The sequence below is a fragment of the Amphiura filiformis genome, chromosome 13 (genome assembly GCF_039555335.1).
Source record: "Amphiura filiformis chromosome 13, Afil_fr2py, whole genome shotgun sequence".
Taxonomy (NCBI): domain Eukaryota; kingdom Metazoa; phylum Echinodermata; class Ophiuroidea; order Amphilepidida; family Amphiuridae; genus Amphiura; species Amphiura filiformis.
The window spans coordinates 32,244,948-32,271,614 of record NC_092640.1 but is presented as its reverse complement, the minus strand read 5'-3'; the positions used below and the strand labels follow the sequence as shown (position 1 = coordinate 32,271,614).

Here is a 26,667-nt window from a genome sequence, read left to right as displayed (position 1 = left end):
GAGTGGAAGCATATGAATCATTTTGTCTTATATCTAGACATCTACGGACAACCTCTTTATCGTTAAAGGTCGCCTTGCACGTTGTTACCATCTGTATTCCCCACGACGGTGCTTCATTGTAAACGGGATCCACACATGAAAAATCTGATGGAAGGTACCCATTAGACTCTATATTGGCAGTGATTCGATCAAAGCTAGTTACGTCGTAACATGCTGATGTGGATAAAGATCCAACGCAACAATCATTGAAAAAATGGCACAATGGAGAGCAGAAACAGAGGGGTTCCCATTTATACTCGCCACATGGTCTCTCCATGCAGGAACCATGGTGGTTCTGACAGAGTGGGACGGTAAGGTCTCCATCCCCTACGTATAGGTACTCATCTGAAAAAGAGATTGGAAACCGAAAATGTGTTATAAATAGTTGAATTAATTATGATGAATCGGTAGAGTATCCATTTTTGTTACTTTTAATAAGAATTGTGTTCAATTCAACTTGTATCGATCGACCTCCAGCACGACTATTTGCATAACAATAGAGGGTGTTGTTCTGAGTGATTATAGAGGTTGAGATTTCCATACCCGTGGTCGTACGCCCATGCACAGAGGATGATTTAAGCACTTCCCACCACGCCACTTTGTTGACTTGCGGTTAACTCAGCTGTGTGAGTGAACATGACACCACTGCGGGCACATTGCATTGACGGACATGGTTAAATTTGAATTTGGACTGATATATTTACAATAAAAACGCATTCACAATGCTAGTCGATTTCACATTTATGTTAACTACAGAAGGTGTGAATTATCCTTCATGCATACATCACTTTAGATCTGAAATCGACCAAGTAATAATGACACACGCACAATTCTTAAACAACATCTTTTGCACAGAATTCAATGGGATTTGAAAAGTAAAGTGGTAGTTGAAACTCTGGTGATAACACGTTTGCAGTGCATGATGGGGCTTCCTTAAATCATCCTCAGGCCCATGCATCTAATTATTCCAAAACCACTCTCCTGTAACGGAGCGAGGTATCTTATTTAGCCAGTGGCTTAATAAATCATTCAGGTAAGTAAATAAACTCCCAAACAAACCAGAAATGCGCAAAATATGTACAATTATTAAATAGAATCAAGAATATTGAACATACGAGAATATTGAACATACGAACTGTACTGACGAAGGAAAGCTTAAAGGGCATTTCGTGATCCACAGCCTCATCCCCCACTTTTCCCAAAAAAGTTGAGATTTTTACACCACTGGATACCTCTGGCTACATAATGTTTATGTACCACATATTTCTTGCAGATTAATTCGTTTAGCAAAAATATCGTTAAATTTGAATTTCGTTCTGGTGCACCAGAACGAAATTACAACACATTGTCTATGGAGCAGTGTAATACACATAATCATGCATAACTCGCAAACGCAAAATCAGAATCAACTGAAATTTTGGAAATAAGCTTTTTTCGTGGATATCTACTGAAAAATGTCATAAAAAGAGGATGCTAGGATCACGAAATCCTCCTTTAATATGATTTATTTTGTTTATAAGAAATGATTATAATGAAGCTGCAGTAAGGTGTGAAAACTTGGACTTCGTTCATTGTCCATTGATTGGTATGTACACAGATTAATTGGAGATCTACCCGTATAATAAAAGAGGTTGCGATTTGCATCTCTGACACAAACTTCCCCGTTAACGCACGCACAAAGTTGAAGTGATCGCTTTGTACTGCCTCCGGTTTATTCAATGTGACTATATATTTCCGCACAAAGAAAATACAATTATGATAATAACGTAGTTTTATTTAGGCACGTAGTGGTCCTTAATCTACCAAAATATTTGGGTCTTTTTTTGTTTGCAACCATTAGGGAAGCACAATTATTTTACAGCGGCATGTTAGCCAGGGCTTTTAATCAACATCAAAAGCATGCTTAATTAAAGTAGACCTTAGGCCTGGGCATTGGCTCTTGACCGTTAAAAAATTGGTCAGCCATCCTTTATGTGACTATTGCTGTACAGTGTCCTGAACTATATACAGTAAGCCAAAGAATTAAGGTACCAGTTATGTTTACCTCTGTATATCCTAAACAAAGACAGATATGCCATAATTAGAACCAACATCCAATAGCTGCATCTTTTAGCTCGAATTTAAGACCTCATTCGTTGAAATTGTTTAAGAAATAAAGACACGACGATCCAAAACCCCAAGGAAGGTGCCAATTTAAAAGTTGCAGTTTCTTCCATTGCATGCGCTATTGAATTGTACACAAATCGTTCACGAACAAGGGAACTAGCGCCGTGCTTCCATTAATACTAGCGTCATGCTTTCATTGATTAGAACACAAAAGTGCAACTTTTGATTTCGTCTCTTCAGTAAGTTTTAGATCACCGTTTCTTTAATTCTCAACCAAATTCAACAAATAAAGTCTTGAATCAGAGTTAAGAGTTCAGGTATTAGCTCCTTGTTTCAATTTTGACATATTTGTCTTTATTTAGGATATACAGGTGGTGAACGAAACGGGTACCTTAATTATTTGGCTTACTGTATATACAGCATCCCATCATGCGGTATCAACGCACGAATGAACGGGCGAATGGACGGAAGCAAGGGATGAGGGGTATGGAACATCGCAACTCATCTAATTAATGATTGAGATATCGTACCTTGTTCATATACATATGACGTGACACTGACGCACCAAAAGATGATTAGCCAATATTTCGCGAAGATCATCTCCGAGCTTGTTGATTAAAACTGCAAAAGAGCAAAATAATCATGATAAAAGCTAATTTAATTAATGTTACATACGTCAATGATAACTTAATTAACAATTTCTATGGACTCTTTTTTTTCGTGGAAAACGTGCCAGAACAGATGATAACGAGGTGTGTCAACATCATAGGTAACAATTATAACAAGAAATGTCTTTAAAAAGACAACACCATGGATGAAATTCATGTTTCATAATTTTACATTGACAAGTACTTGGAATGCTATAGTAATTTTTTGTGTGTAGCACATGCACAACTAACCGGGTTGGAAATGTTGTTACCACGAATACCACCAATGACATACTATAAGCTAAATTGAAAAATGTGTGTTAAATAGGTCTACATTTAATTTATACTAAATTTATACTTGTACAAACAAAGGGATCAATGGAAATCACATCCTCCGAGTTTCGCATCAATCCAACAATCTATATTCAGACGACTTTGTGATTACGTTTTATGACATGACTTTGAACATTCTGACAATCCAACAATATATACCTATTCCACCTCAGGATAAGATGACCTTTAACAATTATAATCAAAAGACTGATTACTCAATCCCAGGGGTTCCCTGGCTCAATTCAATCTTTATTTTCTGAATGTGTTGATTATAATTGTTACTCAAGGATTGATGTATATAGTAATGTTTGTAATGAAATTAAACATAAGTTATAATTCAATTTTGTTCAATACGGCTCGTAACTTTACTTGGAAATTAATCGCTTTTACGCAATCTTCTACTTTAATATACATTGTACAAATGATATTTAGGATATTTTATATATGCATTTTTCAGGGTTTGGTGTTCGTTCATGGGGACTTGTTATTTTCATTGGATCTTAATGACGCATTGAGACATGAGGCCGTGAAAATAGCAAGAAGTCTCTGAAAGCACATATCTTGGGAAAACAGCCAGAGGGGAGGGAGGACTTTAAAGGTGGGATAATAGGTGGGATATTAAAATATCCTACCTATTAATCTTCAAAAATTAAATGAGATTTGAGTAATTAGCAAAGATTATAATATAAAGGCACACGACTAGGGTTTTGGCCCTCTTGGATAAGTTATACAGCATGATCAGGGAAGAGAAAGTTGTTTGGCTATATGGTGCAAATACCAATGGCTAGAATAATTTGGTAGGCCTATAAAGCTATAGGCCTATATTACTAGTATGACCACTGGTACTTTAAAAATGTTTAAGAATTAGAGTTTGGTGAAGGAGCGGCTATGGCCATAGCTGAAAAAAAGAATAAGATATCACTGATATCAGGTCCGAGAAAGTCTACACCAGGATATGACATATGAAATGATAGAATAAATAATAACCCACAACAGCCTCTGCATTGAAGTTTAAACTGCAGAATAGGCTGAAAAAATGCACTTCGAGTCCCATTAGGTAAAAAATGCAACATTTTTGGGTATATTCTGTCTCAAAACTATCGTCATGATCGACGATTATCATTATTAATTATTGCCCACCAATCTAGAAAATTATATTTTCATTTCGTCGATATTTTAATCAACGTGCGGCCAAAATAGTTGTTTTGGCTAAATTCAAACTGTGATATACTTGATACATTGACTAACTGGTGTATTTCATGGACTACTATACACACACGGAAGAGGTCGAACTGACCTACTTTGTTGCAAACTCTCTGCAGTTGCATCAGCAGATAGGCGAGGTCTACTCGTTTTCTGTTGACAAGGGGCAGTCTTCAGTGAACGGCTCTTTTCAGAGCCACCAAACCTTTACATCAGCAAATAGGCGAGATCTGCCTGTTCTCTGTTGACAACAGAGAGTCTTCAGTGAACGGCTCTTTTCAGAGCCACCAGTAGGCAAGGGGCGGCATCATGTACCATGCTTAGGTACTTTGTCCTGAAGAAGTCAGAGCTACTCCTGACGAAAGTTTGACAGTTCTAAACTTGTCCGACGGCGAACGCGCTATAAACTTACCAATTGGTCGAACTGAGGTTTTATATGAATAGACCTATTGTCTTCAAACAAACGTGTAGAGACCTTTCAGTGAATCTGAAAAGTAATTCGAAAGTGATTCGCAGCTAGGAATATCCAGATTATCCTAATGAGGCATAATAATATTCAAAATATCCGAATTATCCTAATTAGCCATAATAATATCCAAATTATCTAAAATATCCAAATATCTGAAATATCCAAATTATCCTAATGAGACATAATAATAACCAAAATATCCAAATTATCCTAATTAGCCATAATAATATCCAAAATATCTAAAATATCCCAATTATCCTAATTAGCCCTAATAATATCCAAATTATCTAAAATATATCAAATATATCTGAAAATATCCAAATTATCCTAATGGGGCATAATAATATTCAAAATATCCAAATTATCCTAATTAGCCATAATAATATCCAAAATATCTAAAATATCCTAATTATCCTAATTAGTCTTAATAATATCCAAATTATCTAAAATATCCAAATATCTGAAATATCCAAATTATCCTAATGAGGCATAATAATAACCAAAATTTCCAAATTAGCTATAATAATATCCAAAATATCTAAAATATCCAAATTATCTTAATTAGCCTTAATAATATCCAAATATAAATCTAAAATATCCAAATATCTGAAATGTCCTAATTATCCTAATGAGGCATAATAATATCCAAAATACCCAAATTAGCCATAATAATATCCAAAATATCTAAAATATCCAAATTATCCTAATTAGCCCTAATAATAGCCAAAATATTATCTAAAATATCCAAATATCTGAAATATATAAATATCCATAATATCCTTGATAATATCCAAATTATCTAAAATATCCAAATATCCAAAATATCAGTAGGTCCAACTATTATCCAAATTATCCATAATATCCTTTAATAATATCCAAATATCTTAAATATCTAAATAGCTTAATAGCTGAAGCTAATTGGATATTTGTCAGGATAATTTAGATAGTTACAATCCCGCACCTTAATGCAGATAGGGCTGTAGCAGTGTTCAAATATTCTGGATATCAGTAGTACTTTCCAATCATTTTGGCTATGAAATAACGCGTGAAATGAAGCAAGAATGTTTATCTATTCAAAGTTCAAACAATGATTGACTGTAGGATTGGTGTCACCTTGTGAATTAATGACTTGTTAAACATTACACTTGGGACAGTAAATAAGATTTCGCGTGATTTTAGATCTATTTTGTACCCATCGAAAAACATCATAGAACAATAAAACTCAAGTATTTTAGTGTTTCGTCAGAGGATGATTTAAACACTTTCCAGCAAGTCTTGCGGTTAAGCTGTGTGAGTGAACATGACACCACTGCCCGCCCACTGCATACACACGTGCATGGTTAAATTTGAATTTGGACAGATATATTTACAGTAAAAACACCTTCAAAAAGTTGGTCGATTTCACATTTTATGTTATCTACAGAAGGTGTGAATTATCCTTCATGTATACATCACTTTAGATCTGAAATCAACCAAGTAATAATGACACACGGGCAATTCTAAAACAACATCTTTTGCACAGAGTTCAATGGGATTTGAAAAGTAAAGTGGCAGTTGAAACTCTAGTGATAACACTTTTACAGTGCATGATGGGGCTTCCTTAAGGGGTCGAGCTGTATTGTTTCAAATATCTCCGAAATGAGAGAAATTTGCCATGTTTGATGTGAATTTTGCCTAGCAATATTGATCATAGGTTCAAAATTGATGGTACATATCAATGACCAAACTCTCTAGTTTTATATTTGAGCCTGATCACTTGTGTAAGGTCTTAGGAAATTATGTAAACAGGCGTGTATATTTGATGTTACATTATTGCTCACGCACTTTCTAGTGGCAACGAAGATTTCATGAATTGACTTTGCATCGATTTCGCCAGAAGTTCGCCTTAATATGTTGCACACTCTATATAAATAATTACGGTACTTACTTTCAACTTGAGGGTAAGGCATGTGTCTTAATTGGTATCGTTTGTGCACACAACTCATCGTAATTTTGCAACCTTGGAAACGCCTATTTCTTATTGCAATTTTGTCCATCAAAATTTAAAAAATGTCCCACTTTTTTAACGAAAAAGACTTCTACACCCATTCCGTTAGCGAAGAAACCCAAATTTGTGTGTATTTAGTAAATGCATCCTATTCAAAACGTCCACTTTAGTGCTGAGTTTTGCCTTTATATGTCATATCTACAGAATTGATGTTATGGAATTTTTTATCATATATTCATTGATTTTATTTTATTTTACTCACCGCCTTGCCTCGAAATTTCACACATAAGAAGGCCAAACACAAGCGTTGCACAGTGGTTACTATGTTTCTTCCGATTGGTGTCTTGAATTAGTATAAATCCACATTTTCCTGGTAACAGTCCATTGCAATACTTCATAACTAAAAACATGTGTCACTCTGAGCAGCTCTGGATTCTGTGTCGATATATTTATCATCATTTCAAGGGGTCTCAATGTAGGTTGTCAATATACGCTTAATGTATAAAACCGAACTTAGTCTCTGGCCGCGATACTGCCCAGATCATTTTTCTACTGCCAAAATATGTTCTAAAAGCCTTCTAAACATTGATCGCTTCGGCTAACGACTAAAATTTACAGGGACCGGCTTATTCTATACACTGTTCAATAGCCTTATTGTGATCTGGAGCTAGCATTTTTTCATAAATATCGCTTTCAGCCTCTATTGGACTATAAACCATTCGATAAAGTAGGCGGGGCATACATCGGAAAAAACGACAACCAATTTTTTATATTCCAACATGTATAATTATTTCTAGAGTAATTTAGTGAGAGTTATTAGTAGAATTTAGTGTCGTGTTATTAGTAGAATTAGAGTTAGACCCGAATGGGGTAGGCCTATTTGGGGTAGCCTGGGTAGGTGTGTGTTTTAAGTCGACGGAGTGTGGATTTATTGATGTGGGTGCTGTAGGGGGTGTGTGGGATGTGCGTGTGTGAGTATTAAGGGTTGCAAGGTGGAATGTGTGCATAGGTGAGGAGTTGGAAGTCAGAATTGGGATTCAGAGAGGTTTGGGGCTAGGTTTAGGTTTAGGATTAAAACTTAGGTTACAGGTTAAGGCGACGTTTAGGGATAGGGTTGGGGTTAGGTTTAGGATATATTTGTGTCTTATCATTAATTGTGAACAAAAAAGAAAGAAAGAAAAAACAATAAAAGATGCATTTCAGCATATACCTTCATATTACATAAATGTTTCATTCAGTCAAACATTTTACCTCAATCACCCTAAGAAAATAATACCACAAGGCAAGAGCAAAAATTAGGAAAATGTACATTTTTCGGCAGGCATAATTGATGACGTTTTAACGTGAAATGTGTACAATATTTCAAAACCAAATTGTTTTTGTATAGGACAACGGATCAAGTTTTAATATGCCACAAATGGCCATATTAAAAGATAAGCGCACCCTAAAACAAGCAACCTGCCCTACACACCATCACATGTTACGCCACACTATAGGCCTACATGCTACCACACAGAGAATGCTGCAGTATTTTAAAACGTAGTTTATAAACTCTGCAAAGTAAATCACAACTCGCCAATACTATATTCCACAAATATGGACATTAATGTATTCGGATCACTGAGGTGTGTCCAATTTAAACATTGAACTGATTTCTATAAAGCTTAACAATATCAATTGTTATACCTTTACGGTTAAGCTCGGTTGGTTTATTCAGGGATGAGACATGGGACAGCTTTAAGGTGATAGAGGCACAGGTGTGTAGTTCGATTCCAAAACCACTAACTACCATTCATACCCATCACCTGTTTTTATCTGTATTATCATTCGAATTGCCCGTGGTACCTTATACGATGTCAATATTTTATATTGATGATGAGGTTGACATGAGTGACATTATATTGTATACCCTCTGTTGCTTTAGACTTGTCCAAGTCTTTTGACATGGTTAGAACAGTAAAATTAATTTGCAGAGAAAATTCATGATGTAGGCTGTATATGCCTATAAGCCTAAATTACTAAGTTATAAGAGGTGTGCGACATATTATCATTATCATTATCAAGATATCATAGGCCTATTATTTTGTATTTAACATAGGCCCTACTTTACAGTTAACATGGTACTTTATGAAGTAGTATTAATGAATCATCAAAATCCACAATTAAATTCATGTAGGCCTATATACCAAAATTATTAACTTCAAAATCTTCCAAACAGGACATAAAAGGTATAATTTACGAGGATACTATTTTGGTGCCACACTCTACATGCATGTAATCTAAGACCAATTGTAGGATATTGAGTTTGGATCTATGATTTGTTCAGTTTCTTGTGAGTACACAATGTTTGGTCCTACATGTATACATGTAATCTAACAGTATGGAAAATGGTGCCAGGTGCAATGCTAGCCATTTACATGTAAACATTAAAGAAACCACCATGAGTTAATATCAGCACATTTATATTTTTTTGCAAGCTGGATTTGACCAGGAAGCTCAGGGATATGAGACAACACAAGGGGGGGGGCATATAAAGCAATTATTGAATAGGCCTATATTGTATGCTTTCCCACATGTGACTTATAGAACCAAAGCCTTGGGCCAAGGCTACTATAATTGCTTTAAGCAATGCATTATGTAAAGCCACAAAATTTATTATTCAAGGTCTGACCGTCTGTTAATGACCTGGCAACAAACACGCCCACGGTACAAATAGTTGTAGCTTGTAAGGCCGTGTAAAATTAATATTTTGGTTCTCGTCCCTCCTCCTCAATTTCTGGGATTTGTCAGATTTTTTTTTTTTAGATTTTTCAATATTTTTAGACTTTGGAATGATTTATGAAATCTTCATACATATAAATAAGTTAATTAAAGAACAAACATCACTCCCCAATTCTTTTTGTCCATAAAAAAATAAAAAGTTTATCCCTCAAAATCTCTCAAAAAAAAAAAAAAAAAAAGGGCCTCATCGTTTCCTCGAGCACTGTTGGAGAAGACCGAAAACATTGGAAAAAAAAAAAAAAAAAAAAAAAAACACCTCCCTCCCTCATCAATTCATGAAAATCCTCTGGACGAGAACCAAAACATTAATTTTATACGGCCTAAACATGGTAAAAGATACTGTCTATCGCAAAAAACATTAAAAAATGATACTTTAAGGTATTGTTTTGTTAATTTTTGTATGGCACATCATACATACACATGTGCTGAGGTCAAAAGGTATCAATTTTGTTTTTGACCCCTGACTCACCTGTCATTCAAAACAACCCCTTAAATCATCCTCTGGTGTTTCGTGTAAATATAGTCAGGGATCTATATAATGATATAGTCTCGCGGAGCATCTATTTCATGATTTAGTCTTCTTTATCAGTCTTTTTTTTAAACTTGCTGGTTCAATGATGCGATGAGACTTTTTACACGGATTTCATCTAAAATTGACCAACGAAGTCCATTATTATAACCGTATGTAGACATATAGATTATAAAATTTTCACAACAAAATGGAAAATTACCACTAACCTGTTTCCTCGAAGTTCAAATTCAATCTATACTTGTACGTTGTTTCGTTTTCATTGACAGACCTCCTCCGATCCGCGATGCAGTAACTATGATTATACACCGGTACCGGTACTTATTACGTGTGTCTATTGATGAATATTAAGCTATAATGAACTAAATACTGTAAATGTAAACTATGGTAAACCAGTAGATGTGTGAAAATTCTAAGAAATTGCAATTATAATCATCAATTGCTGTGATAGGTTAATGAATATGTAAATTAATGATGCAAGTATATCCTTTCTGAAGCTCAATCATAATTAGGCTATAGGTAATTAACAATATGACGGCCATGGATATTCTATTATGTTCTAGTCAGATATTAATCATGTTAATTACACACGAAACCTGTGAAAAAATAGTCTCCTATTGTGTTTTTGTTATTAACTATGAAAATCATACGGCGTCGAAAACATCGCTCCGGCCTAGATAATGTAAGTTTATCTGATTACAATATCAGTGACGTAGGCCTACGGCAGGAATTTTTCAAGAGGGTGTGATGATTGAAAATTTTGTCATGAATTGAAAAAAGCGCTTGGGTAAAAGTTTGAAATCGTAGTGCGCATCGCGACGTGGTGTCCAGGGGCCCGCTTAAGGGCCCGACGTTACTTACCGGTGGGTTCAAGGGCGAACCCCTGGAAGGGGTTACAGCATTTTAATGCAAAATACTGTCTAAATATGCTTTAAAAATACAAAAGAGGCATCCCACAGGGAGAGAGGGCACGACTTCTCACACAGGGGTAGTTCAACAGTAACTGTGACAAGGGGTCGTTTAGCAGTAACTGTAATCAGTTGCAGTAACTGTAATCAGAGGTAATTCAACAGTATACTGTTATCAGGGGTAGTTCAACAGTAACAGTGATCAGGGGTAGTTCAACAGGGGAGCTGTAACTAGGCGAGTTAAAAAAGGCGAGTTAAAGAAAAGCGAGTTAAAAGGCGAGTTACCCCCACAGAGATTAGGTTTTTGTCAATTACCCCCACGAAGTAAGCTAAAGGCGAGTTACGACAACGCCAACAAGTTCCACCGGCGAGTTACGACAACACCATCAAGTCCTGCAAGCGAGTTACGACAACACCGTCAAGTCCTGCAAGCGAGTTACGACAACACCATCAAGTCCTGTAAGCGAGTTACAGCAATGCCGTCAAGTCCCACCGGCGAGTTACAGCAACACCATCAAGTCCCATTGGCGAGTTACATGTGGGACTTGATGTAGGTTTTTCCTGTGAGGTCTTCAATTCAGAAAGTAATGTTTTACCTTGTAATATTATAATAAATATCCATGTACTCTCACCATACTTGCAGATCTGTTAATTGATATATTTATTACATTGCTGGGCCTCTCTGACAAGTGGTTCCTGCTTAAAATTATTATTTGCTCCAAGGTTACCCAATACATTACCCTGAACATAGGTGCCCTGAACCATCATTAATTACCCAGCATGTGATAATTAGCCTTCTTGAAAAATGGCAGACAACAACAGATGGTGAGAATTAAATATATATAAAGCATTTGGTATTTGAAATCATAACTCGCCAATGGGACTTATCGTAACTCGCCGGCGGGACTTGCCGTAAAAATCCTAACTCGCCAGCGGGACTTGCCGTAAAAATCTTAACTCGCCGGTGGGACTTGCCGTAAAAATCTTAACTCGCTTATGGGACTTGTCGTAACTCGCCAGCAGGACTTGTTGTAAATCTTAACTCGCCAATGGGACTTGTCGTATTCTCAGCAGGGGTCACTCATTAATCTCTGCAGCGCGCATCTCGCCAATCTAACTCGCTTTTCATCTAACTCGCCCATTCTTAACTCGCCATTTACCTGTCCCCGTTCAACAGTAACTGTGATCATGGGTAGTTCAACAGTAACTGATCATGGGTAGTTCAACAGTAACTGTGATTAGGAGTAGTTCAACAGTAACTGTGATCATGAGTAGTTCAACAGTAACTGTGATCATGGGTAGTTCAACAGTAACTGTGATCAGGGGTGGTTCAACAGTAACTGTGATCGGGGGTAGTTCAACAGTAACTGTGATCAGGGGTAGTTCAACAGTAACTGTGATCAGTGGTAGTTCAACAGTAACTGTGATCAGGAGTAGTTCAACAGTAACTGTGATCATGGGTAGTTCAACAGTAACTGTGATCATGGGTAGTTCAACAGTAACTGTGATCATGGGTAGTTCAACAGTAACTGATCATGGGTAGTTCAACAGTAACTGTGATTAGGAGTAGTTTCAACAGTAACTGTGATCATGAGTAGTTCAACAGTAACTGTGATCATGGGTAGTTCAACAGTAACTGTGATCAGGGGTGGTTCAACAGTAACTGTGATCGGGGGTAGTTCAACAGTAACTGATCAGGGGTAGTTCAACAGTAACTGTGATCAGTGGTAGTTCAACAGTAACTGTGATCAGGGGTAGTTCAACAGTAACTGTGATCAGGGGTAGTTCAATAGTAACTGTGATCAGTGGTAGTTCAACAGTAACTGTGATCAGGGGTAGTTCAACAGTAACTGTGATCAGGGGTAGTTCAACAGTAACTGTGATCAGTGGTAGTTCAACAGTAACTGTGATCAGGGTAGTTCAACAGTAACTGTGATCAGGGGTAGTTCAACAGTAACTGTGATCAGGGGCAAGGGTGAAAATAAAAAATGATGAACCAGGGGCTCCTTTTTACACAAAATGGCCCCTGGTACACTTCATTCAACATGGAACCAGGGGCCACTTCTAATCAACAAGGGGCCAGTATTTGTTCTGGATAAGTTCATCAATCATCATGCATTAATGGCTATAGAATTAATTTTTTGGGTGTAGTGACCAGGGGCCAGTTCCTGAAGAAAAGTGTCCCCTGGTCAGCTTAAATTTAGATGGAACCAGGGGCCATTTCAGGGTTTCTTGGGGCTAAACGGCTCCCGTATCCCACTTATTTCCACCCTTGATCAGGGGTAGTTCAATAGTAACCATGGTAACTGTTATTAGATGTAGTTCAACAGTAACTGTTATCAGGGGTATATAGTTCCAGATATTATACACCACATGGCCTATAACATTGTAAACCATGCAATTATCCGTAACTCGTATAATATACCTGTTTGTGTAAAGTGTTCTAGCTTCCAAAAAGAGGCTTTTCTCTTTCATTTTTTGTCCGGGGCACTGTTCTTTTTCATTTTTTGTCAGAAGGGCACTCTGCAGTGCTTACTGTTGTATTGGAAACGTTTTTAGAACATACCATTTCAGTAATTCCCGAAATGCTTTGCGAATTGAACCTAGAGTACGTCATCGGCGATGGCACCATCATAAATCCGGGGGGTGGCACATCATACATTTTGGTGGGTATGCTCCTCCGAGAATTTGTGGGCCTTTTGGAGATGTCGACGGCGTACCGTACCGGTAACAGGGTGTTTATTTTTAACTGCGAACATGCAAAAGGTGGTCTTTTGGAGCTGTGAACAGTCAAAATCAATCAATCGCCTAAAACCAGAAATGTGAGGAATGAACAACTTATCTTTTAGAGCTGAAATGATCAAAATCAACATGATCAAGGGTCTTTCAGTGTTCTATTTTAGTCAAAATTCAGGAGTCTTTTGGAGCTTAGCTTCGCGGTCTAAAAACAGAGGTTTCCAGGGGGAGCACACCCGCAGTAATGTCAGTTGAGTGCCCCCGGGACATAAATTAACGAGTGCAAGTATACGTTGATGTTAGGCTTGATCCACCAGTCCTTCAACTGCTTACGCACGGTCATCGGGTTGTGCTGAATCGAGAAACGGCCATTTTATTCCGCCATGTTGATTGTTTCGAGATCGGGGCCGAGGGACTCAGGCTACGTTGATGCATACAATTTGAGCATCGACTATGGGAATCATACTGCAGTTACTGTCCGTTTTCCTATACATAATACACAGTGCTCTTTCCCATTGACGCGTGACCTCTACAAATAGCCTACGTTAAAAGAATGGGGATATGCCTAGTTAACGTCGCTGTGTGAAAAATAACCGGCCAATATTAAAAGTACTCTTCTAAAGTTCTAGAAAATATAGTTTTGTAACATGTCCTAAATTTTAGCTAATTTAGATGTTTGGAAATATTCGTACTTTGGTGTTTTAGTTAATGTTATAGGTAATAGTACATTGCCTAGTTAACGTCGCTGTGTGAAAAATAACCGGCCAATATTAAAAGTACTCTTCTAAAATTCTAGACAATATAGTTTTGTAACATGTCCTAAATTTTTAGCTAATTTAGATGTTTGGAAATATTCGTACTTTGGTGTTTTAGGAATGATATGTAAACGACAGATAACACCAAAAAATATGAAGAAATTATTTCCAAACCGTGTTAAGTCTGCAAACCACCATGTTCTCATTTTCAAGAACGCTGGTTAACAATAAGCAGAGTTTTGTCTCATTTCGTAAACAAAAGCCCACACAGAATTGTTCTCTAGCGCTCGCTTTATAATCGTTCACCCAACTGAAACTATAATCCCAGCCATTGCTCCATTGTACGTGTAAAAGCAGAAACATATGATGTGTGTATTTAACCAGGGAAGATATGATTTAATCAGTTGAGCTGCTTTCAATGAGTGTTATCTTGGTTTAATAGCTTTTAATGGGGTTTAAGTCCTGCAAAGGTCGAATTGAATTCTACTGTAGACATGACTGCATCATGTAAGGGGTGGAGCAATAATTACGTGTAGCCCCGAGGTGGTGAATTAGAGGGGGGGCAAGATTTTTTGGCAGGCCAAATTTCAATTGAATGACCACAAGAGGTTTTGGCAGGTCAAAGGGGGGTAAGCGATTTTTGGCACAGATGTTTTGGGCACCGTGTCTATATTAGGGGCTGTGCAATAATTATGAGCCCTGGGCGAGCCGAAAGGGAGGGGGGGGAAGCAATTTTTGGCAAACCGAGAGGGGGCAAGCGATTTAGGCACACATTCATGAGGCGCCTTTTTGTGGCGCCCTCTACGGAGGGGCCACATATAGGCATGTACTTTGTGAATAGCTTCTAATTTCACTCTTGCTAGATTTACTCCTTAATTGTTTTGCTAAAATTATGCCCAGCTCAGAAATAAAACCACAATATGCTAGGATTTTATTTTATTATTGTTTTCTGATATGCAGGGATAAAATGATGTGTGATATTCTTTGTTTAAAATACAAAATTAATGGACTTATAAAAAACTTCAAATAACCCGTGACCTTTGTATGGTTTAAACCAGTTTACACCCTCTTAGAACCCGATAGACGGTGACATTTGACCATTCTAATTATGTATGTTTTGAACATGTTTGCACATGAACTACCGGTAGTTGTTTACAGTGTGAAGAATCTACAACATGCTCATCTATCAGGGCACAGTTCTTTAACCCAATACATTTGTGCATTCATTGAATGACCTTTGAAAATGTGAGTACAAAAACTCATACTTTGCAAATTAAGGTCAAATTTTGCACTATGATTGTTTAATTGAGGTTATTGATAATATAGTGATTGCACACCGTGCACCTAATCCTTAAACAAACACCAATTAATTATAGTTGACCAACACAACCACTGACCAAACATGAAATCACTAATGGTTTATGTGCTTGAATACAGCTCAGTATCTTGTGACTATCTCTGATAAAAAACAAAACATTAATTAACGAAAATCAATCCTGGTCAGCAGAGAAAGGAATAAATTTGGAAGACATGACTGTGTTGAAGGTCAAAGTTTATTTGCAAAAATAATATTTATTGTAATATGCCTAACTGCTGGGAAGGGTTCCTAAAGGTAAAGTGAAACAAACCCCAATGGCTATTTTGTCTGTTTAAAATAGAGTTCTATGGCAGACTTAAAGTCATAATTATGACGTAAAAATTTGTTATTTATTAATTAATTTTCTGCAGAATTAATAACATAAAAATGGGCTGTGCCCGTTTCATGAAGAATAACGATCGATCTTACCCTTGATTTAACAGGCCTGTCAATTTCTTGGTATTGTTTGATATGAAAGGAGGGTATGATTGTTTTGTATTAGTTTAAGTATTTCTAGCCTCTCTTAGCCACATGGTTGGCTACAAAAGACACAGAGTAACCTATACCTTATAAACTGACATGAGTGCGCCGACCCCAAGTTTTCAACATTTCAGGATTGTTTCTGGACGGAGGTCGGGTGAAAAACGAAATTACGTTTACATGACTTTGTCGAAATTCGTCGTGTGACAAGAATGAGTGTATAGATGACTAGGGGGGAAGCTTACTTATTTGTGTCTTCTAGTTATCCATCATATACCCTAGGCCCTGATAACGAAATTCAACAATATTCAATATCCAAAGCAATATCCTCACTACAACGGCCCCCAAACAGAACTCCCACCCACATAATCGCAAATTGACACGAAAGCTTCATTCCATGAAGCATTTCTCTCGTATTTGATCATCTTCTACAAAAAAAAAAAAAAATCATTATAATACCAAATCTAATCACCATGGAATTCACCATATCCCGTCCAGCTCACATTGGGCGCCACATTCCTTTTTTAAAGGAATTTTTATTAATTAAATGCTCTAAAAAGGTTTGGGAAAACAGTACGGAAACGTTATCGAGGGGTAAGAGCCAGAACTAGCTATGTCCATTTGTTTTCTCAATTATGTGACTCATTTCGTCAACAAAATATACGGTTGATTATGCCCTCCATAATAAATGCAATGCATGGTCACTTGAACAGTTAGTTAGACGCAAGTGACCATGCATATACCATTCAAAGTCACTTACATTTTTCTTATGGAGGGCAGAATTAACCGTCCATTTGTTACCGAAATGAGTAACATGTAATTGAGAAAACAAATGGACATAGCTAGTTCTGGCTCTAACCCTCGCAAATTTTCCTGCTCGCTGCGCTGGCAACATAAAGTTTGCAAATTGGGATCCCAAAAATGTGGCATGTTCAAGGGGGGGCAAAGCGATTTCTGGCAGGCCAAGAAGGGGGGGCGATTTTGGCACCGTTCGAAAATTTTACCCCCACCGGGCTCATACTTATTTCACAGCCCCTTACGCCCTAAAAATGTGTAGGCCTATGTTAGGAACACGTTCAAATGTGCAAAATTTCCTGCTCGTTTGTGCATGCGCTCGCATGAAATGATAAGACAATTTAAGGTTTTAAATTTGGGTTCCCCAGATTTTTGTGGCATGTCAAAAAAAAAAAAGGTTACATTGAAAGGAGGGGAACAAAGATTTTTGGCACTCCCAAAGGAAGAGGGAAGCGATATTTGGAAGACCATTTTTGTAAGAATGCACCACTCCGGGGGTATATTGCACCTCCCTTACCGAAAAGGACAATCATTTGAATCTCAAGTAAAATTGGGCTAATTCTGTTGAAATCCATACACCTCATGGAAGACATAACCTTAATCTTCTATACAGGGAGTGCGCATTTCAAATGGGGTTACCTGAATGGGTGACTCCGTTTGAAATATAAACCCCCTGTGTGAGAGATTAAGGTCTTGTCTTCATTGAGGGTGCATGGATCTCTGGATTCCAACTGGACTAGTCCAATAAGAAAATGTCCCATTACTATTGCAACGTAATCCGTTTGAACCGTTTCACATGCATTTATTTTGGAAAAGTTCACACTGATAACAGTGTCTCAAAAGTTAACATATCATAAAGAAAATCGTAGTGACCTTTGACATTTTTGCCTTCAACTCAAAACTGTAGGCCTACGTCGGAGACAGTTCAACTTTAAGTGCTGAATCCATCTGACCTCAGATATTCTGACGAGAGGAATGCATTGGTATGGATTTTTAAACAGATTTACCGACTCCGAAATTTCCCCCCTGCATTCAGCGGAAATTTTGGATTTATGCAAATAGGCCCTATAAGCCAAATCGGCATTGGAAGTTTGCAATGCATTGTGGGACAGTTTTTGCAGTTTTGGAACACTTTGCCCTCTGACTTATTGGTAAAATTCAGAAAAATTGTTTTTTGTGCGTACAAAATATAATCTAAAATGTTTTACAAGAATGAAAACAAACCCAAAAACATTATTATTGAATAAATTAATTATTTGAGTACTTTTAATGACAACATTATGACAAATAAAATTTATTAATAATAATTAAAGCAATTTTTCCGATATGTCAGAAGTCAAAGTGTCCCAAAACTGCTCTCAAAAACTAAGTTACAATGGCGATTGGGCTTAGGCACTGTTCCGCTAATTTTATTTTCCTATTATAGACTTTTAATATTGTTTGTGAGAGCTTTTGCGAGTTGAATGCATGTGAAATGGTTTCTATTGCAATTAGAGCATGATACTTGTGGGAATGTATCGGTTCACACGGGTTTTCCATGACGTCAGTCTGCTACGCTAATTAAATTGCCTACGTCATTTTTTGTAATTTTGAGAACAAATAACAAAATGTGGTTCAAGCATACATCAGTTACGTAACCACCCTATCATTTGTATCATTATCATTCGTTTTTTGCAAAGATTGGTGAATAAATATGTTTAAATGCATGCTTGAACCATATTTTGTACTTTGTTCTCAAAATTACAAAAAATGACTTAGGAAAAAAGCGTAACAAGCTGACGAAGGGGGGTGACGATAACCTGACTTGCCCATTTGTTTGAAATAATATATTCAACAGACCATGGAGGTAGTAGAGAAGGAGAAAGCTCGCACACATTCTATTGTACAATCATAATTGCCGCCCTTTGAGGTTTCCAGATCAACGTTTTGATTATGTAACACGATTATCACTTAAAATCTTTTGTGTTGTATACATTAGGGTGATTCACAAAAAATGAAATTGGTATTTTTCAACGGGACACCCCCTCATTTTGTTCATTTTGGTAATAAAATTATACCTGCAAAATATGAAGGTCAAAAAAAAGGAACAAAGATTCAAAAAAAAGTTTAGGGGTGCTACCGGTCAATGAACTTTTGTACACAAAGTCAATGGGATTTTTTGTTAAAAATTTCAAACGCTTATTTCAGGGCCTAAAAAGTCTACCAGGCTTGCAAAACTGAAGTAAATGTTCAATGATATACCTAACTTTGTGAAAACATGGGTTTTTACCAAATTAAAGTTCATAGTTGACTGTAATAATAAAAATGTTTCAAAAGTGACAGAGGGAGTGTAGCTCAAGAAAAGAATACCCTGGGATATCCCTGAATCCCACCAGGCACCCCAAATTTATACCTTATTGAACTGAACTGTTCATAAAAAAAAAGATTAAAATTCTTCACATATTAGTTTACCCCAATGGTGATACCAGCTTTTGAAATCTTATGTAATAGTAACTATCAAAATCCATACATCTGTATCAGGGGTGGTCATTATGGCCATACCTGATGAAGATTTGTATTGTTTGAATTGAATGACCACAGGAAGGATTAGATTCACCTGGACTATTGCATGGTTGAAAAGAAATGTATATAAATTGGGGTCACAACATTGGATAGTGGCCAGTTCAAAACTACACCTTGTGCAAGGTACTTGTGACAAGAGCTAGAGTGCTAAGACATCTTACTACTGGATTACACATATTACAAGACAAAAACAAAACATAACAGAACAAAAACAAAACAAAACAACACATAATCATGATCAAGTAAAAACAAAACAAAGCAAAAAGAAACAAAAAAAAAAAAAAACATTTAAAAAAAAAGAAAGAACTAGAGCCCCATAAACACAACATTATATTAGCCAAGTACCATAATATTTTGGCTGTTCCAGCAACTACCTTGCCCCAAATGTAACAGTTTTCACAAAAATGCAATTTTCTGGAAAACGGGTTAACATTTTACAATTTTCTTCAGCATTTATTTTAAGGACATTACTCACACTATGATCAAATATTTTTGGCACAATCAGGAAAATTAACATGGCTTTTTTTGTGTTGTAAAGAAAATGGCTCATAAATCCCATTGACTTTGTGTACAAAAGTTCATTGACCGGTAGCACCCCTAAACTTTTTTAATAATTAATTTTTTTCATATTTTGCAGGTATGATTTTATTACCAAAATGAACAAAATGAGGGGGTGTCCCGTTGAAAAATACCAATTTCATTTTTTGTGAATCACCCTAGTATACATGCATGGTCGCACACTTGTGTGCGCTATAAATATGATGAAACAGCATAAGTCATTCTAACTTGATGAAAATGATGCACATTATGCTTTACATCTCTTTTATTGGCTAGTTTGAAAGAGGGCTCAGGACGCGGTTTATTTTGAAACCTCGGGGGAGGAACAATTGTTACAGTTTTGGGTAAACAAATAAAATCGGACCAACCCGGGCAGTACCGGGCAACACTGAGATACATCTCGTTTGATGGGAGTATAATTCAACTCATCAATGCGCAATTTATTTTAATAAGATCTTCGTATTTTTAAAACAGTGGTTAAAAATATTTTTACCCGTCCTTAAAATGTGTGTGAACTGCACTATTCCATAATAAACTGTTTAGAAACATTCTGGAACAACATGTTTCAACATATTAATCGTAAAAAACATCATATATTAAATGAAATATGAATATTCAAGTTCAACAGCTAAGTAAATGTATGCGCATCCATAATACATGTTTTGCGCATACGTGATTTATTATTACTAAATATGAACCCCCATGAGACGGAGTCATTCCAGAAATTATCGGCGATGATCATTAGATCAAAGGTATATCTGTCTCTATTGTGTATACAATAGGATTCACGTAATGAGCTTAACGCGAGCTCACTCCTTCTCTACTACCTTCATGTTCAGACAAACATAAAAAGGTGTCAGTTTGGGTCAAAGTCAGTGACACGCATGACTCTTTTCAAGTGAGACTGCCAATTCACTACCGACACCGTGGGTGTTTACATGAAGACCCATTTTGGTCAACACATCAACACGGGTCAAAATGTCCTGATAATGCAAACTATTCTTTTTTGGATTGCCACAATTTGAGTTTTTTGAGAATTTTCTGTAGCCGACATGTTGATCTTTTCAACCTTTTCACCAATAAACTGTAGACTGATATCCCATAGAGATCAAACTGTAATTTTTAATCCTTTTTACCAGAGGAACACTTTGGTTTTAACACAAATTTTGAATTTGAACCCTTGTGTAAACTTTAACCCTGGATATGCCCGAAATGTTCAAATTGCTCAAGGGTGCCCACTACTGTCAAACTCTTCATCTGCACACACCTGAAACTATATCATTTATTCATAGGCCTACCCAAGTCTACACTTACGGCGATATTTTATAGGTAATATGAATATTCATGGTTTTGTTGCACAAAAATAAATGACTGAATAACAAGACATATACAACGTGACATTTCATTGGTTGCGTGACTGAATTTTTAACTAGATAAAGTCCGTTCTACGTGTAAATGGTTGTTTTAGAAGTGTTCGATATTTAATGATATTGGGTTAGTAAAAGACAAAAGTCATTATAAAAGTAAGTAATCCAAGTAAACTTCATGAGCTATACAAGTTGATTAATCTTTGCGGCCACGACCACGTCCACGTCCACGACCACGTCCACCTCCTCTTCCTCCACCTGGTCCACGACTTGGAGGTTTTTCACCTTCTGGCTCTCCTTCCTCTGGTCTGGGAGGTTTGTCAGGGCGTTCTTCTCCTTCTTCTTTATCAGGGCGTCCTTCTCCTTCTTCTTTCTCTTTCACGGGACACCATGAGCCAACTTCACTGCACGATGCATCACCTTCTTCAACGCAGTCTTCTGGGCACGGGAAGTTTTCGTAGAGGCACTTGATATCGCACAAGGTTTTATTTTCTACGTTTTTCTGGCAATCTTCCGGACAGTCTTCAACTGGATAAAGATGTTCTTTTTCTGGCCAGGGACACCATGAGCCAACTGCACTGCAGGATGCATTAGCCGCGTCGACACAATCTTCTGGGCATGGGAAGTTTTCATACAGACACTTGACATCACACAAGGTCTGGTTTTCTCTGGTTTCTTGGCAATCTAGCGGACAGTCTTCAAATTCTTCAAGAACAGGGCCTTTTGGTGGTCTATCTGGTCCACCTGGTTCACGTCCCCCAGGGCCACGGTCACCCTTTCCTGGTCGAGCCGATACAAGGGTAGCGACTAAGGCTAATGATACCACCAACAGCAATGTCTTCATCTGTACAGAAAAATAAAATGTGAATGTAGTCTTTATTATATATACAAAATATGACATGTCATTGAAAGTTGTATATTTCATAATAGTTAAAGGCCCATTCAGTGATTTACTCATCGGGAGGATCGTAAAATATAATCAATATTTTAAAACACAATATCAAATACCGGGTATACAAATCTATTTGAAGAATTGATCATGCTTAAATATCAATACATTAGACTTTCCTCCTTTATTATGATACATAACTTTTGTACCTGTGATAAATATTTCTAGGCAAAAAAAAAGTAAACATGGCAGATTTTTTTTCAAACCTGAATTTTTGGCTCATTTATAATGTTTAAACATGTCCCAAATTTCACCTATATAGATGTCACTAAAGGCCTTCCGTCCTGATCTGCGGTGTTTTTACATTTCGTGAAAGGTTACACAACCATAAAAAATCAAAGAAATTGGGCAGATGTTGTGAAAAATTTGTGTCAGGTATTAAATGCAGGCGTGAATCCAAAATACAACATACTGGAAATCGTACACACGTCTTAATATACTACCGTAATTTTCATCACAAAATGTGTAAAAAAGGTCAGAAAAAAGAACCTGGCAAATTTTATGGCAAATTATTAAATATTTATATTTTGGATATTTAACAGTCCCCGAAGTTAACTTTATAAATCTAATGATATGTACTTAAAGTGTATGTAGATGTGAGGGAAAGCCGTCCATCATTTGAAAATTTGACCATCCGTATTGAAGATATACATATTAGGACTTTTGGGGAAAAACTATAGGCCTATATTATCTTCAATACGAAAGGTCAACATTTTTCAAATGATGGACTGCTTTCCCGCCCAGCTACATAATTATTATTAGATTTACAAAGTTTACCTCGAGGATTGTTAGATTTCAAAATGTCAATGTTGTATTATATCGCGAATTTCAAAAATTCTAAATTATTTGATATCTGAAGGACATTCCTCGTATTCAGAATGTAATTTGATGTGTCTGATGTGCCCCCTCAGCCCCCTGTCCCATAAAAATAATTAGCAAAAAACCGTGACCAATCCCTTAAATTATACACTCTAATTTCATACTATTCATTTTTCTCAATAAAATCCCTTTTCATTTATTTTTGATCCCGTAACTTTTCGTTTTTGATGAGATATACTGTTCATTTTGATTAGGTATATTATCACTTTGAACCCACAATCTTATCAAAATGAATAGTTCCGGTTTTATTTTAACAATTAACTATTTAAATTGAAAAGATCTCCAACTCATTATTTGAAAAGATTATCCATTTCAATTTGAAAAAGTTCTATTACATCCCCCTTGGAAAAATTAAACTATTCAAATTTCAATTTTTGGTCATTTTTGATAAGAACCTATTCATTTTTGACAAGAACCTATTCTTTTTTAATGACAAGGCAATCTTATTAAATTTGATGAGTTTCTTGTCAGTTTGATGAGAATATCCGATTCATTTTGAAGATAAATCTGTTCATTTTGAAGAGAAATCTATTATATCCCCATCCAGGCCCGTACGCAGGGGGGGGGGGGGGGGGCGGCGCCCAATTTGGAAAAGTATACAAAAGTCTCAAATTTTCAGAATTTTCGTGTTTTTTACGCTCTTTTGAACAAAAAAGGTCCAAATTTTGGGAAGAAAGTCCACTTTTCACAAAATCGACCCCATCCCCTTGGAAAAAGTCCACTTTGTCAAAATCAGCACCCCCGAAATGAAATCCTGCGTACGGGGCTGTCCCCATCCGAATAGTTTTCCCTGTCAAATTTGAAAAGTTTCTATTCAAAAATGATTAGATCGTTTAAAAGGGCATTTCGTGATCCACAGCATCACTTTTCTCAAAAAAAGTTGAGATTTTTATATCACTGGAAACCTCTGGTTACATAATGTCTATGTACAAAAAATATCTTGCAGATTAATTCGTTTAGCAAAAATATCGCCAAATTTGAATTTCGTTCTGGTGCATTGTCTATGGAGCAGTGTAATGCACATAATCATGCGTAACTCGCAAACGCAAAATCGGAATCAACTGAAATTTTGGGAATAAGCTTTTTTCGTGGATATCTACTGAAAAATGTCATAAAAAGAGGATGCTAGGATCACGAAATACTCCTTTACGAGTGTAATATTATAAAGACCTGTCTCGTCGGGTTTTTTTCCCACAATATTATTTTATCGTACCTGCAATTAATTTCACGATTATTACAAAACTGTACACTGCAAAACAGTGTTTAGAAATCGGGGACAGATTAGTGTTTGGAAAGATAAAGGCCCTTTCAGTGATCCCAGCGAAAGTGCAAAACAATTGAAATTGTTTGCAAATTGCCTAAAAAAGAAGGATAAGTCATTAAAATTGCATTAGGTATTTTTGAAATGGAAAACTTTGGCAAAAAATGAGGAAAACAGCAATATTGTCAAAGTTGAGGCCCCATTCAAATACATGTATAGCTGATTTATATACTGTCAGTATAAATTACAGATTTCATGTAAATGCCTTATTTTGTCTTAAATACACAGCTTTCGGCTGAACCACTAGCGCTATATATAGTAGCAGGTTATGTTAGCACATCTATAACATTTTAATTGTGATAATTTTTACGATTGTCCGGATGAGCAAATCACTGAATTGGGTCTTTAAATGTTTAGAAATTATAAGGCCTTAATGTTTATCCTCCCAAAAATCTAAACACATAATCATATGAAATGTGTTTAGGGCAAATTGGACTAAAAGTACCAAAAACAGGCTGAAATTAAATAAAGTTGCGAAAATTTTGACTAAAAAACTAAAATGAGTTTTAAAACCGAAATTTCTCATGCCTAAACATTTAACTTTCTAAACACCAATCTGTCCCCGCTTTCTACTTTTTATTTTAAAACACTGTTTTTGCAGTGCAAGGTTGAGAGTCTACATTGTAGTCTTAAAAAAAACACGAGCCTCGTTATTTAATAATTATATAAGTATGCATGAAAAAGATACACAATTGGTTGAAGTACGGTACTAAAATGAATAAGAAGAACATAATAGTCTTATATATGATATATAACAGTTGTAAAACTCCTCTTACCTTGCTAGTTAATACCAGTTGCAATTTTCGCAGAGAGAAACTTCAAGCTTTCTGATCCCAGAAATAAGTGATGGTAGACAAAAATCTGCAAAGTCACACAGACTGATCTTTACTTGGTAGAAGATGAAAAGATTATGCTGACAGCAAGGACACTTCTCCCGATTTATATAGATTTCGACTATTTTGACTAAAAAATAAGTACAATAGATATCACGATATTGGTTTGTGTATCGGCATGTGCATGGTACCTGGTCATGATGTAAGGAGTATGATGACGTAGGGTGTGACCTCAAGGCTCTCCCTAAGTCAACTTTCTTGACCAATCGGGCCATTGATGTGCTCATGGTGTGATAATGTTACTGGTCTGTTTGGTGCAACCAATGCATAATATGAGCTATCTACGGAAGATAGCACGTAATTCAAAATACACAAAAACTTTTGTTTTTGCTTATACTAAATTTGATGTTCAAAATGCAAATAACACGAATTTGCTATCTACTGAAGATAGCACGTCGGACAAAGTGCCCCCTGCCCTTCCCCACGCGTAAGCCATTGATATTAAAGTTTCCAGACCATGTTTTAGATTATTAGCCTAATAGGCGACGAAGAAAAAAACAATGTCGGGCGGACGGACATTTCAAGTAGGGTCGGTCGGGCGTTTTTGTTTCGTTTTGTTTTTCTCTGGAGGCGAATTACTCTAAAATTTCACCAAAATCTGAACAAAAAATTCTAAAAATGTTCAGCATTAATTTTGGCTTCAAAACGGCTGATTTTACACGATTTTAACAACAAAATCTTCAAACCGCAATTCTTGGTCAGTCGGCCCCCTGTTACATGCTGGACATAAGTCAAATTAACATTGCGCGACATAGACACACCTAAAATAAAATATTAAAAAAAAAGATTATAAACCCATTATATGATACCGAGAATACAGGCTTATGAACATGCTTTCAAGGATAACCAGTAGCTTGTAAACACATTTATATTAAGCGAACAACATAATAACAAGGATTTTCTCGGCTTGTCATGATTTAGTAGGCCTAAATATACAAGGAGTCTCAATAAACAAAACCCATCCAACTTCCTGAGCATTTTTACATATTCGTTTAAACAGTATTGTCCTTAAA

The 26,667-nt window shown here is 36.4% G+C and overlaps 1 protein-coding gene across 1 annotated transcript; it reads right to left on the bottom strand.

Moving 5' to 3' along the window:
- Positions 1-21,080: 21,080 nt before the first annotated feature.
- Positions 21,081-25,682, bottom strand: LOC140167252 (uncharacterized). Its single transcript, XM_072190593.1, has 2 exons — positions 25,538-25,682; positions 21,081-22,456 (listed from the first exon to the last, which is right to left on the bottom strand). The coding sequence occupies exon 2, from the start codon at positions 22,454-22,456 to the stop codon at positions 21,809-21,811; it is 648 nt and encodes a 215-aa protein (XP_072046694.1). The 5' UTR covers positions 25,538-25,682; the 3' UTR covers positions 21,081-21,808.
- Positions 25,683-26,667: the final 985 nt, after the last annotated feature.